Genomic DNA, 13,696 nt, shown 5'->3' with positions numbered 1-13,696 from the left:
TGAGGGATCGAAGGTCACGGGCATTCAATGTTGGTTTTTGGTCTTGCCGCTTACTTGTAGAAAGCTCTCCAGATTCTCTGAATCTTCTGATTATATTATGGACTGTAGATGATGGAATCCCTAAATTCCTTGCAACTGAATGTTGAGAAACATTGTTCTTAAATTGCTGGACTATTTTTTCACGCAGTTGTTCACAAAGTGGTGATCCTCGCCCCATCTTTGCTTGTGAACGCCTGAGCTTTTTGGGGATGGTCCTTTTATACCCAATCATGACACTCACAATTAGTGTCCTCAGTTCCCAAACGCTTATTGAGTGTTGTTAGAAGGAAAGGTGATGTAACACAGTGGTAAACATACCACTGTCCCAGCTTTTTTGAATCGTGTTGCAGGCATCCATTTCAAAATGAACAAATATTTGCACAAAAACAAAGTTTATCAGTTTGAACATTAAATATCTTGTCTTTGTGGTGTATTTGATTGAATATAGGTTGAAGAGGATTTGCAAATCATTGTATTCTGTTTTTATTTACATTTCACACAATGTCCCAACTTCATTGGAATTGTGGTTGTACTAAATATTGATGTATTATTTCTGTTGGGGTGACCAAATTCATGAACCTGCGTAATTTTGTTTAAATAATTATTGCACACTTTCTGTAAATACTAGAAACTTCATTTCACTTCTCAAATATCGGTGTGTTCGTCTGCATGATATATTTAACTGAAATCTCTGATCCAGACAACCAATGATTTATAAAGGAAAATCATCAGGGGTGCCCAAACTTTTGCATACGACTGTATTTTCTAAGCACAAATCTGGTGGCTTAATGGTGTCCTGCACAGAGAAAGACGTAACACTCACTCTGCTTTTACACATGCACAGATGTAAAAGTAAGTCCCTTCGGCTGCTCCCTTGTTTTCAGTCAGAGTCGCCACAGCATGTCCGAGGTGGAGCTGCGTGTTAATTTGGCCTGAGTTTTACGCTGGATGACCTTTTTGGTGCAACTCCACATTACATGGAGAAATGTGGCAGGAGTGAGGTTTGAACCTTTGCATTGAATTCACCACTTGGTCACCACCCTGTTAACATGCACCGAAGAAAGAGGAGTATTGGGGAGAAATCCAGGTGTGTTAATCAGATTTCTCATAATCAGACAACATTCGTTATTAAATAAAGCATGTCGGATTTTGCTGTTTACAAGACCACTTAATAATCAGATAACCAGATTTTTATATGCATTGTAAGTAAGGCCACGCGAGTCCCACCTTGTGAATCATTAATAGCAACTTTAATGTTAGCCTGCTTAACCAACGACAGAACCAGCTTTGATATGCATTTTACGTGCTGTTGTAAAACCCAATGTGTGAGAGTTTCCACAGTCCAGCTGAGGGCTTGAGATTTTGCTGAAGATGTCTTAATTATGTCCTTCATGTTGTGGTCCAGTCCTGTTAGGCTCCTGTTTGCGATCAGGTTTTAGTTGGGTTATTCTGCCTTTTGTCTCCACTGTCTGTTTAGTCTCATTCCCTCTATCTTGTCTCAGTAGTTTCTTGTCATTTCTCCTTAGTCACTCCCAGCTTCATTTTCTGGTTTCACATCTTGTTATTTTCACCTTACATCTTGTCTGTTCTCCTCCTTCAGCTTGTCAGTTATTCCTCTCCTTTGCAACTGCCCTCTATCTCCTTCTGTAAGCAATAAGCAATGTCTTTTTCTCTATCTCTCTCTGGGATCATTTATGTCATCACAGGGTCTAGTCTTGTCTTGGTTTTACCACTCTCTGTTGCCCTCTGCTGTTCTGTCAGGTTCCCTACACTTCCTTAGTCTTTTGTCCTAGTGTTACCTCCCTCTGCTGGTTGTGTTTATTCCTACATGTTAGTTATTAATTGTCCCCATCTGGGTTTGTCAGCAGCTGCAACTGCTTAGTTAGGTGATTTATAGTGATTCCAGTTTGGCTGCAGTTGTGGGTCCACTGTCTCTTTATGGATGTCTGTCTTTGTATGTTCACTCATAGTATGTTTGTCTCTTTATGCTTGGCTGCTTCTAGTTTTCAGTACATCCTGTGACCACTTCTGGAGTCTGAGTATTCAGTTGGTATTTGTACCTTGGAGTTGAACTCACTCTTTGAGAAAGATGCAATTGTGGTTGAATCCTGGGTTTGGATTTGTGTACACTTCCAAGAAGCAAAGACATTCATTTGACTCAGTCCAACCTCTGCATTTGCAACTCATCCTTTGGAGGAAGTGAATTCTAAGTTTGTTCATCTTTATGATTCCTGGTTTTCCACTCTGCTGTGAAGCAGCTCCCTGTGTTAATCTGCACCTTAAGTCTCCTGTGTTTGTCTGCTCTCCCAAGTTTCCTAAATGGACTGCACTTCCTAAGTTTGTTTGCACCTCCAAGATCACTATGTTTGTCAGCACAGCTACTAAGATGATTTATCAGCTTATCTGCACCCGTGTTTGAAGAGGACTACTTGGTTTGCATTCCGCTGTTTTAGGAAGAGGATGTCCATCGCCACATCTTGGCCTCACATCTGACTGTCTTGACCTAACTTGTTTTAATAAAATTGTGCGTTAACACCATCATTCGTGCCAAGGTTGTCCTGCTTATTGGGGTTCCCCTCGTCCCTTGGTTCACCCCCAACCGTAACACTCCATCAACTTTGTGCAATATAACTGTTCTACTGGCAAAAAAAAGCCTGTCCTTGAGCACGATATCACCACTACTGCAGCAAATAAATGAACACTAGTCACTGACAACAGTTGACCAAATGTGGATGCAAGAGGCTTTGCAGTGCTACAACTTTGTGTGTGCGTGTGTATGTATGAGGTCTGTTAGAAAACTATCCGACCTTTTTATTTTTTTAAAAAATTATATGGATTTGAATCATGTGCGCTTGCTTCAGCCAAGCTTGAACCTTCGTGTGCATGCTTGAGTTTTTTCACGCCTGTCGGTTGCGTCAATTGCCTGAGGGCAGGCTTTGAGTGAGCACTGGTCCAGCCCCCTCGTCGGATTTTCATAGTCAGGGAAATGGCTGAGCGACTGCCGCTTTGCTCCATGAAAGTTTTTCAGAAACTGTGTGAGACAGCCAGGTGGAAACCATTCAGAAAATTCAGATGGCTTTCAGTGAAGATTCTATCGGCGTCACACAGATTAAGGAGGATTATAACCGGATTAAAGACAGCCCACAGTGGCGGAGAGCGCGCCGCGCTTCGAGCGGCCATCGACAGGCTGAAACGACCAGATTATTTCCAAAGTGAAGGCTGTGTTGATCAGGAACGTTGTCTGACTACCAGAGATGACTACAGGAGATTTTGTAATGAAAGACGTGCGGAGGAATTCGCGCGTCGGGACGGAGCCGCAATGGCGCACAACAAAAAGCACGTCCATGTTGAAGTCTGAAAGGACAAGTTGTGACATGCCCAGCTGTTACACAATTTCTTGGATACTCACTCGACTGAAAAGCCACCGAAAGCCGTCTGAATCTTCCGAATGGTTTCCAACATGGACGTGCTTTTTGTTGTGCGCCATTGCGGCTCCGTCCCAACGTGCGAATTCCTCTTACAAAATCTCCTGTAACAGTGGAATGTGCCGCAAAAGTGCTGATGTCCACCTCTTCCACAATTTCTCTGGTAGTCAGATGGTGTCCCGGATCAACACAGCGTTCACTTTGGAAATGATCTGGTCGTTTCAGCCTGTCGATGGCCGCTCGGAGCGCGGCGCGCCCTCCGCTGCTGTGGGCCGTCTTTAATACGGTTGTAATGCTCCTTAATTTGTGTGACGCCCAAAGTATCCTCACCGAAAGCCGTCTGAATCTTCCGAATGGTTTCCACCTGGCTGTCTCTCACAGTTTCTGGAAAAATTTGATTCAGCTCTGCTCCAATCGCTCAGCCATTTCCCTGACAATGAAAATCCAACAAGGGGGGTGGACCAGTGCTCACTCAAAGCCTACCCACAGGCGAATGACGCAACCGACAGGCGTGAAAAAACTAACGCATGCGCACGAAGGTTCAAGCTTGGCTGATGCAAGCGCACGATTCAAATCCATATTTTTTTTTTTAATAAAAAGGTCGGATAGTTTTCTAACAGACCTCGTATATAGAAAATTGTGGATTGGATTTAAAAAATAAAGTAATTCAAATTTGTGGACTAAATTGTGTGTGTGTGTGGGGGGGGGGGGGGGGGGGCTTGCTGTACAATTCCCAAATATTAACAGTCCAAAGAAAGCACTGAAAGTCCAATACTGCCATGACATACAGTCCATAACCAGATCAGGGAGTATGTGTGGGAGTGTGTGTGTGTGTTGCTGCATCCACCACACTACCAAACCACATCAGGTCCTGATCAGCAACCACCCAGACAGACTACACACCCATCCACACTTCTTAAAAACAGCCATCTAGTGTATCTGCTGCAGCGAGGTGAAACGTGGGTGTCCCCCTGGTTTTTTCCATGTCCAGTGAAATTCAAAACATGGCCAAAAGGGGATATTGAACATTCCCTCACAGTACATGATATTTCACATCTGAGTCTCCCTAAGTCACCGCTCCTTTGACACAAAGTCATTCCAGTGGTACCCAAGGATGCTCTTAAGAGACAGAGGTACTTGGTTAGTGCCCATGCCTCACAGCTACATATACAGTAAGAAAGGAAGCACCAGGATCCCAAATACTTGGATACTTGCCATTGTTATCGCCCAACACCACCAACTCACCAATCATTATGCACATTTGTCATAATTCTGCATGACAGTTTTCTCACATTTATTCATTTTCTGCTGATTATCTGGGCCCGGGTCACGGTGGCAGTAGACCAAGCAGCTCAGCCCACACTTTTCTCAAATAACCGATGACATATGTTTAATAGGACTGTGTGGAAATTTAACAATCAAATAAATTTCATTGTGGTGGGTTCCAAAATATCATTAGCGCTGTTCACTATCAGCGGCTGTCAAGTGTCAGTTGCAGATGTTGTCTTAAGGGCCTTTCACATTGCAAGCTTTAGCGCGACGCTTTAACGCCCCCTAGCGCGTCAGGCCGATGCGTTCCAACGCGTTGTGACGTCAGACCCGTCGCCTCGGAAGCGGCAAGGGGGTGGAGATTGCGGCTATGTCACACTGGCTGTTTACACAATCTGAAAAAAGTTCAGCGATCGCCATCTTGAATTTGGGTCGCCTGAACCACAAAAAAGCTTTAAAAACAGCAGAACGGTTCTCCCATCACCCTGCTGGGAGAAGCTTTTTTCAGCTACTTTCTTTTAGTGTTTCTTTATATTTAAAAAAACATTTTTATTTGTCCCAATCAGGAGCATTTGCTGTGCAGACAACCAAACTTCCATTGATGAGCTGAACACCATGAAGTCCAGTCGAAAGAAAACATCTCTGCTCTTCAAAATAGGACAAAAGTGTCTTCAACAACACCCGAGTTCAAAGCTGCAGAAGAGACCTTCATCTGGTCCTGAGAATCCAGCAGAACATCACCTGCTTCTAAATAAAAGGCTCTTTCAACAGCAACTATTTTATTTCTTAAAAAGCTGTTTCATTTTAATTTTAACAATAAATGTCCACGAATCAAAGTCAAAAGACATTTGCACAGGTAGAAGCTCTCCACTTATTGTGCTCAAATTCATATTTTTGAAATGACTCTCCTGATAACAACATTAAAGGCAATTACATATTTTGAAGTTTAAATGACTATATAAAAAAAAATTCATCATGAGGTTTATGTCACAGAAATCCTACTTTACAATCACAGTGCAGTCATTGTTAAATTATTTCCTGTTGCATTTATAATACACATTTGTATTTATTTAGTGTCCTTTTCTGGTTGAAATGAGATATAAATAATCTACCAGACTTTAAAAAATGTACACGTTTCCATGTTATTTTATTTGTCATAAAATAAATGTCCAAGGTTCCTTATGTAAAACAAGAAATTATCTAATCTGAAATAACAGGTGGTTTTAATTTACAGATGAAAGGTTTCTAAAGAACCATTTATTGACTTATTTAGCTATTTTAATTACAAGTGTTCTAAACTTTTTTTTTTTTTTAACAGTAATCAGAAATTTTGAGGTAGCAAACAACAAAAAACATTTCCAATGATTTTTCTTCAGAAAACTGCTCTATAAATGAGCAGTCCTGTCACATGTTAATGTTTTGTACAGATCAGTGGTTTCTACACCGATCCATTTTGTAGAGATCAGTGGTTTCACCGATCCATTTTGTAGAGATCAGTGGTTTCTGCCACTCATCTTCCGTGTTTTGGCCCGACGCGTCGTTCCTATTGGACAACGCAAAGGTACGTCACAGCTCAGAGTGTCCAAAGTTGGATTGGATTCAACTTTGACTCAGTCAGCCTGCCGACAAGCGGCAATGCGCGCTCCCGTCAGAAGCGTCATTTTAGCTCGGCTTTAGACGCGACGCTTCTGACGCGTCTAAAAAGCAACGCGTCTCATTGAAAATAATGCTTTTTAGACCGATTTTTGACGCTTCTGACGCGTTCAGTGTGAAAGGCCCTTAATGGTTGCTTGGCTCTGTGCATGCTGTTACATGACTGTTTGTGGATTTTGTGTGGTAGGAGGGGGTGGCTGTCATGTTTTGCAGCCTGGCTTGTTGTCACAGTTGTCAAGTGTACACACAGGCTGTGTGATGATGTGGTTATTTGCAGGGAGGATGAGCATTTTACTTAAATTAGTTGGGTTTTTGTTTGGTTTTTACCATAACACTATGTTGCGCTGGTAACTTTTTTCCGATCTGGAATTGTCAAATAGCTTTTGTAGTTTTATATGAAATGACAGCGTAAGCTAGCCTTGTCGTGTGCTTTTATTCCCTGTAAAGAGGGGGCAAGGTTTATAGGTCACAGTTCTCTACTGAACGTATGTGATATAGCAGCAGTGAGGTCAGCAGCATCAAGAAATCTCAGAGTGGACAGGCAATAGCTTGAATTGTGACAGGACAGGTGTGGGGTGATCAGATGGGGGGGGGGACAGTGGGGTGATGGGTGTACCTGGTAGAGACAGTGGCAGACGCTGCGGAGTTGTGGGGGGAACTCGCTGGATGAGCCAATGATGGCCTGGAAGAACCGCTCTGTGATCTGTAAGAGATTCCTCTGGTTCTCCTCCAGGTTCTCTCCCTGCTCCAGTCTGATGAGAGAAACAGGGACTTTAGTCAGTGATGCTTTCAGTCGACCCATATTTGACTGCTCTCTACTTACACATACTATCTTTAGATTAAAGTTAAAAGTTTCACTGTAACTATGGCTCACTGTCAAAGTTTTCACACATTTTCATATTTTTGCATTATGTTGCAGCATTATACTGAAAGGATTTAAATAAATTGTCCCATTCATCAAGTAAGACTCAATACCGGCTAACAGGACAAAACAATTTTTCAAAGTGATCAAGGAAATTCTGTACCACATTGACAAGTTTTCCTCTGCTTTAAGCCCGTATCTCACAGTGCAGTGATTGCTGTTGAACGTAGTGAATTTTGGGTTTCGTCAGGGTTCATAAAAGGTTGCAAAACCGTTTGCAAACAGTTTTTAGTATTTCTTGTTGAAAATAAACTCTGAGCATGTTCAATTTCTTAGTGAATTCCTTTTACCGCAAACAGGTGCAAACGTTTGTAAAACAGTTTTAAGCATTTGTAAACAGTTGCAACGTGTGTTACTGAAGTTCTTTTTATTTCAGAACCATTCTCTGATCCAAACAGTGTACCTTTTCTTCTTTTTCTTCCTCCTTTTTCCTTCTCGTTTGCAACAGGGTAGCTACAGCAGCAGCCAAATAAAGCAAGTCTTCTTCATGGGCAGTAGAAATTCACTACGTTCGTCAGAATTCGCTGCACCATGAGATACAGGCTTGATTTTTGCCAACAAAGATAGCAAATTCAAAAATTGCAACATCAGCCAGTATTCCCCGCTCCGTGACACACTAGCCTCACTACTGCACACGCAGACGTGCACTCCTGTTGAGGATGAGCTTTGTGACCACGCTGAGCACAGAGAGCAGTATAATACCCCTGCAACTGTTGCAACCAAGGACATCAATGTGTCTTTTCCAGACAGGAATAACATTAATTATTTTACTTGTGTTTTTTGTGTGTTGAAAGGAAACTGAAGAAAAGATTGCTTGCAGCACAGACCAGCAGCATTCCCAACCACCTGAAGAAGGTCAGCCCCATCACCACTTATCCCTGCAGCTTCACTTGTCCTCGGTTGTTTCACTACCTTCAGAGAGTCACTGAGGTTCGGTGATTAGTGGCTAACAGGTGGATGAAGCAGAAAAAACCCGGCACAGAAAATGTCCACTGATCAAAAAAAAAAAAAAAAAAAAAAGCAGCCTTACACAGCTGTTCAAACTGGCCAGTTACCCGTCCTCTGTCTCCTCTGGTTAAACAAGGTTGTTGTCTAAAAAAAAAAGGTTTGTGAGTTTTGTGTTACTTGGTAAATCTGAATTTTAATCCTGTTTTGTGCACTGAATCCACATTCACATGACATCACAGTCCATGCTGATTTGGTATCAGTGATTTTCTGAACATTACACGTTGCTGTAATTTCATATCTCTGCTTCTCTTTTCTTAACTGTCATTTCTTTGACTTCCATCAGTGTTCTTAATCATTCCTTTGGCTTCTTGGTTATTCTTTTCCTGTCCTCAGTCGGTATCTCTGTCCACCAAGTAACAGCTCTGTTCACGTCACGCGGCTCACGGCAAGGGCCAAGCATTAGATTGGTGTTTGTGCAGTACGGTCTCTGAAAACTGTTGACAGGACAATCAAGTATATGGGTCACTGGAGACTATGACTTTTTTCAGCATTGCAAACTCTGACTACAGCTGGGTATTGATTCAAATTTCAAGAATCGATTTGATTTTGATTGTTGAAGATCGATTATTTTGATTCGATTCAATCCAATCCAATCAGATATTGATTTGGGTTACTGTTATTAAAATGTTGGAGCTCTTACCTAATTGCCTAGTTATGCAACATAATACTACAACCCCTGGCAATAATTATGGAATCACCGGCCTCGGAGGATGTTCATTCAGGTGTTTAATTTTGTAGAAAAAAAGCAGATCACAGACATGACACAAAACTAAAGTCATTTCAAATGGCAACTTTCTGGCTTTAAGAAACACTATAAGAAATCAGGAAAAATAATTGTGGCAGTCAGTAATGGTTACTTTTTAGACCAAGCAGAGGGAAAAAAATATTGACTCACTCAATTCTGAGGAATAAATTATGGAATCACCCTGTAAATTTTCATCCCCAAAACTAACACCTGCATCAAATCAGATATGCTTGTTAGTCTGCATCTAAAAAGGAGTGATCACAGCTTGGAAAGCTGTTGCACCAAGTGGACTGACATGAATCATGGCTCCAACACGAGAGATATCAATTGAAACAAAGGACAGGATTATCAAACTCTTAAAAGAGGGTAAATCATCACGCAATGTTGCAAAAGATGTTGGTTGTTCACAGTCAGCTGTGTCTAAACTCTGGAACAAATGCAAACAACATGGGAAGGTTGTTAAAGGCAAACATACTGGTAGACCAAGGAAGACATCAAAGTGTCAAGACAGAAAACTTAAAGCAATATGTTTCAAAAATCGAAAATGGACAACAAAACAAATGAGGAATGAATGGGAGGAAACTGGAGTCAACGTCTGTGACCGAACTGTAAGAAACCGCCTAAAGGAAATGGGATTTACATACAGAAAAGCTAAACGAAAGCCATCATTAACACCTAAACAGAAAAAAACAAGGTTACAATGGGCTAAGGAAAAGCAATTGTGGACTGTGGATGACTGGATGGAAGTCATATTCAGTGATGAATCTCGAATCTGCATTGGGTAAGGTGATGATGCTGGAACTTTTGTTTGGTGCCGTTCCAGTGAGATTTATAAAGATGACTGCCTTAAGAAAACATGTAAATTTCCACAGTCATTGATGATATGGGGCTGCATGTCAGGTAAAGGCACTGGGGAGATGGCTGTCATTACATCATCAACAAATGCACAAGCTTACGTTGATATTTTGGACACTTTTCTTATCCCATCAATTGAAAGGATGTTTGGGGATGATGAAATCATTTTTCAAGATGATAATGCATCTTGTCATAGAGCAAAAACTGTGAAAACATTCCTTGCAAAAAGACAGGGTCAATGTCATGGCCTACAAATAGTCCGGATCTTAATCCAATTGCAAATCTTTGGTGGAAGTTGAAGAAAATGGTCCATGACAAGGCTCCAACCTGCAAAGCTGATCTGGCAACAGCAATCAGAGAAAGTTGGAGCCAGATTGATGAACAGTACTGTTTGTCACTCAAGTCCATGCCTCAGAGACTGCAAGCTGTTATAAAAGCCAGAGGTGGTGCAACAAAATACTAGTGATGTGTTGGAGCGTTCTTTTGTTTTTCATGATTCCATTAATTTTTTCCTCAGAATTGAGTGATTCCATATTTTTCCCTCTGCTTGGTCTAAAAAAGTAACCGTTACTGACGGCCACAATTTTTTTTCCCTGATTTATTATAGTGTTTCTTAAAGCCAGAAAGTTGCCATTTGAAATGACTTTAGTTTTGTGTCATGTCTGTGATCTGCTTTTTTTCTACAAAATTAAACAACTGAATGAACATCCTCCGAGGCCGGTGATTCCATAATTTTTTGCTAGGGGTTGTAGTATTATATTGACATTTGACAGTAAATTAATGCAGTATTGGTAGTTAATAATGATGGCTATAAGACTGATGGCACGGACCAATCCCCCTCCCAGAATGATAGAGTAGGATTTTTATTTTACAAACATGCTGATGGGTATAATTACTTAACAGACCCAGGACAGCCAAAAGAGGGCACGAGAGGTCCCTGGTTCATTGGCCCTGACACAGGTACATTTCTACACACTTCCGTGTTTTGGCCTGATGCCTTGATTCTTTTGGCTTTAAAGTAAGGCTGTAACAAAGATTAAAAAAAAAAAAAAACTATGGCTTTACTTCACAAACACTGGCACTCAAAATGCAGGAAACAGTGTTTCAGAAAGTTATAAATTTAAAACTTTCCAGGGACAAATGGTCATTTCATTTAAAAGGGACAGCACATATTGATGAACATATAAAATGTAAATATGTCAGATTATAACCATGGGCTAATTTCCATCTGTAGTCCCTGACAGACTGTAAAAATTAAACAATTTACAGTAAAACACACAAATGTCACAGGAGCTTACAATACAACAACAGACTACATTACAGAGGGGTCACTAACTACTACAACAAGAAGACATTGACTGGACAAGAGACAGGAAACAAGAGGACACCGACGTGATCTGAGCATGAACGGGTATTTTACACAAACTCAGTCAAAGGTGGGCACAGTTTTAAAAAAACAATACAGAACTAGTACATTTACAATTCAACTGGAATAAGTTAATTAAAACTGCAAGTTTAATTTCATACATTTATATATTTTAAAAACAGTTTTAAGAACAATAATTTATAAAATGCTGTAGTGCATTGCACATTGACTCTGGTTCTTCTTATGTTCTACAACTGAGTTCATAATGCTCACATTTTTGATTTGATCTGAGACACTCCTTAGTGACTTTTGAAAGCTTTAAAGCTTGGGGCCTCCCTCACTGTTGTTGGCAAAGCATTCCATTGGACACCGCCTTTGTAGGACAGAACATTTTGTGCAAAAGCTGTTTTTCTTACAGACACTTCACAGTCCCCTCTACTCATAGCCCTGGTGACCCTCAGACCAGTTGTTCTATATTTAATATAATTTGCAAGAGGTGGAGGAGCCAATGTAAAGTTTTGTATATTAGACAAGCATTGGAAAATTTTTATAAAATTTAAAAAACTAAATAAGTTATACTTTGTTAAAATTTTACAATGATGATAAAAAAATGGTCTTTTATCTAAAATTTTCAATGCTCTTTTGTAAAGCCTTTCAGTTGGTTTTAGAACTGTCACACCGGTTAGAGACCAGCTGGTTATGCAGTAACCTACATGAGAAAAGATCATACAGTGCAAGAACATCGTAGCCGCTTGATCTGTCATTGACCTCCTTATTTGGTTGAAGTTGAACACATTGTATTTGATTATTTTAGTCATCATTTTAATATGATTTTTTAAAGGAGAGTGTGGAGTTCAGCAACACTCCCAAATATTTGAATTCTTTAACTAACTGGTCTAAATTAAAATACGCTCCAATCATATAGAAAACTACACCACATTGTCTGATCATGTTGTCCATTCGGCTGCTCCCATTTTTGTGTTCGGGGTCGCCACAGCAGATTCAACCAGATCCACATTGGTATTTGGCACAAGTTTTACGCCGGATGCCCTTCCTGACGAAACTCCAGTTTTACCTGGAGAAACACACGTAGCCGCTGGTGTTCCACAGAGGTCTCACATCCAAGTACTAACCAGGTCCTGCACTGCTTAGCTTCTGAGATCTGACAGGATCAGGCTTACACAGAGCAGATCAAGATTCCAAAAAGGTATAGTTTGGACAATCTGTGACTGAATGTTATGGAGTTATGAGGGTAAAAGCAGCAAGAATGATGACAAAGGTCAGTTTCAGTTTGTAAAAGGGGTCAAAAACTAAAGTTGCTCCATTAATTTTGCTCCAGCTGTATTTGTGCTGAATTTGATGCTTGTATCACCATTTGAAGGATTGTTTCAGTTATCTGCTGCACTAATATGCCAACAGAGAATGAACCAGCTGCTGTCTGTTAAACAGCTTAAACCTGTGTATATAAGACCACCCCCAAAATTAAAGGAGAAATGCTGCTTTTAATAACCTGGACCTCATTTCTGGCATAAAATATGGTTGTTTACTCACCAATATAAGTTGGGTGTGATGAGAAGTGCATAGTTCAAATGACGTGTTCAGTTCAAATCTGGAGCAAACATTTTTCTTCTTCTACTAAGGTGGATTAGAACTTCTTGTGGTACACAGCACAAACTACTGGACAGGAGGAACCTAGTAGTCAATGTGGCTCACTGATTTGAAAATGCAGGTCTTTGAACCAGATGTGCAGTGCCGTGACATGTCAATCATCTGTGGGAGTCCAGTGAAACCCCGGCCTCCGCTCTAGCTCCACCCATGCCAGGAAGTGTTTCATATTTCAACATTTCCTGTTTCACTGTGACTGATAAATTGGCACTTCCTGTTTGAGTGTGAGCTTGCCACTGAGTTCCCGCAAGATTCCATGGGATCTCGTCTGTCAATCCAGGAAGTTGAAATTTGAACATTTCCTGTTTTACTGTGGATTTGAAAATTGGGACTTCCTGTTTAGGGCACCCTGTACCATGAGTGAGCTTCACGCCGCTGCGCAACACTCACTCATATAATCTTAGAGTTTCAACCTCTGATATTGGTTCAATATTAAATGTTTGACTGTGTCCTGGATTGTTGTAGATTATTTCAGGCAACTTGAAACGTGCTGCCATCTCTTCAACAGAGCATAGGAATGATAAATTCAGCTCTGTTGCTAAAATCGTAGGCTCATTCACAAGCTAGTTATTAATTTTCAATTCCAAATCATTTGCATCTTTCTTTTTCTGCCTCACTAAAAGTTTAATATTCTGCCATATTTGTTTTCTATTTCCATTTGTGTTTTGCATTGTTGTGATTAAAAAAAAATTGCTTTTGCTCTTCGCATTTCTGATATTACTCTGTTTCACACTGAAGTATATTTCTGT

The 13,696-nt window shown here is 40.6% G+C and overlaps 1 protein-coding gene across 4 annotated transcripts in view; it reads right to left on the bottom strand.

The window, feature by feature from the left end:
• The window catches only part of LOC117508745 (neurofibromin), a 333,092-nt gene that overhangs the window by 145,739 nt on the left and 173,657 nt on the right, over positions 1-13,696 (bottom strand). For all 4 annotated transcript variants that reach the window (XM_034168565.1, XM_034168568.1, XM_034168567.1 and 1 more), the window contains exon 29: positions 7,003-7,138. In XM_034168565.1, the coding sequence (XP_034024456.1) occupies positions 7,003-7,138 (136 nt within the window). The remainder of the gene's footprint in view (positions 1-7,002; positions 7,139-13,696) is intronic.

This window comes from Thalassophryne amazonica, chromosome 4, assembly GCF_902500255.1.
Source record: "Thalassophryne amazonica chromosome 4, fThaAma1.1, whole genome shotgun sequence".
In the NCBI taxonomy this organism is placed as follows: domain Eukaryota; kingdom Metazoa; phylum Chordata; class Actinopteri; order Batrachoidiformes; family Batrachoididae; genus Thalassophryne; species Thalassophryne amazonica.
Note: the sequence above shows the minus strand (reverse complement) of the source record. Positions and strands in the feature narration are given on the sequence as shown.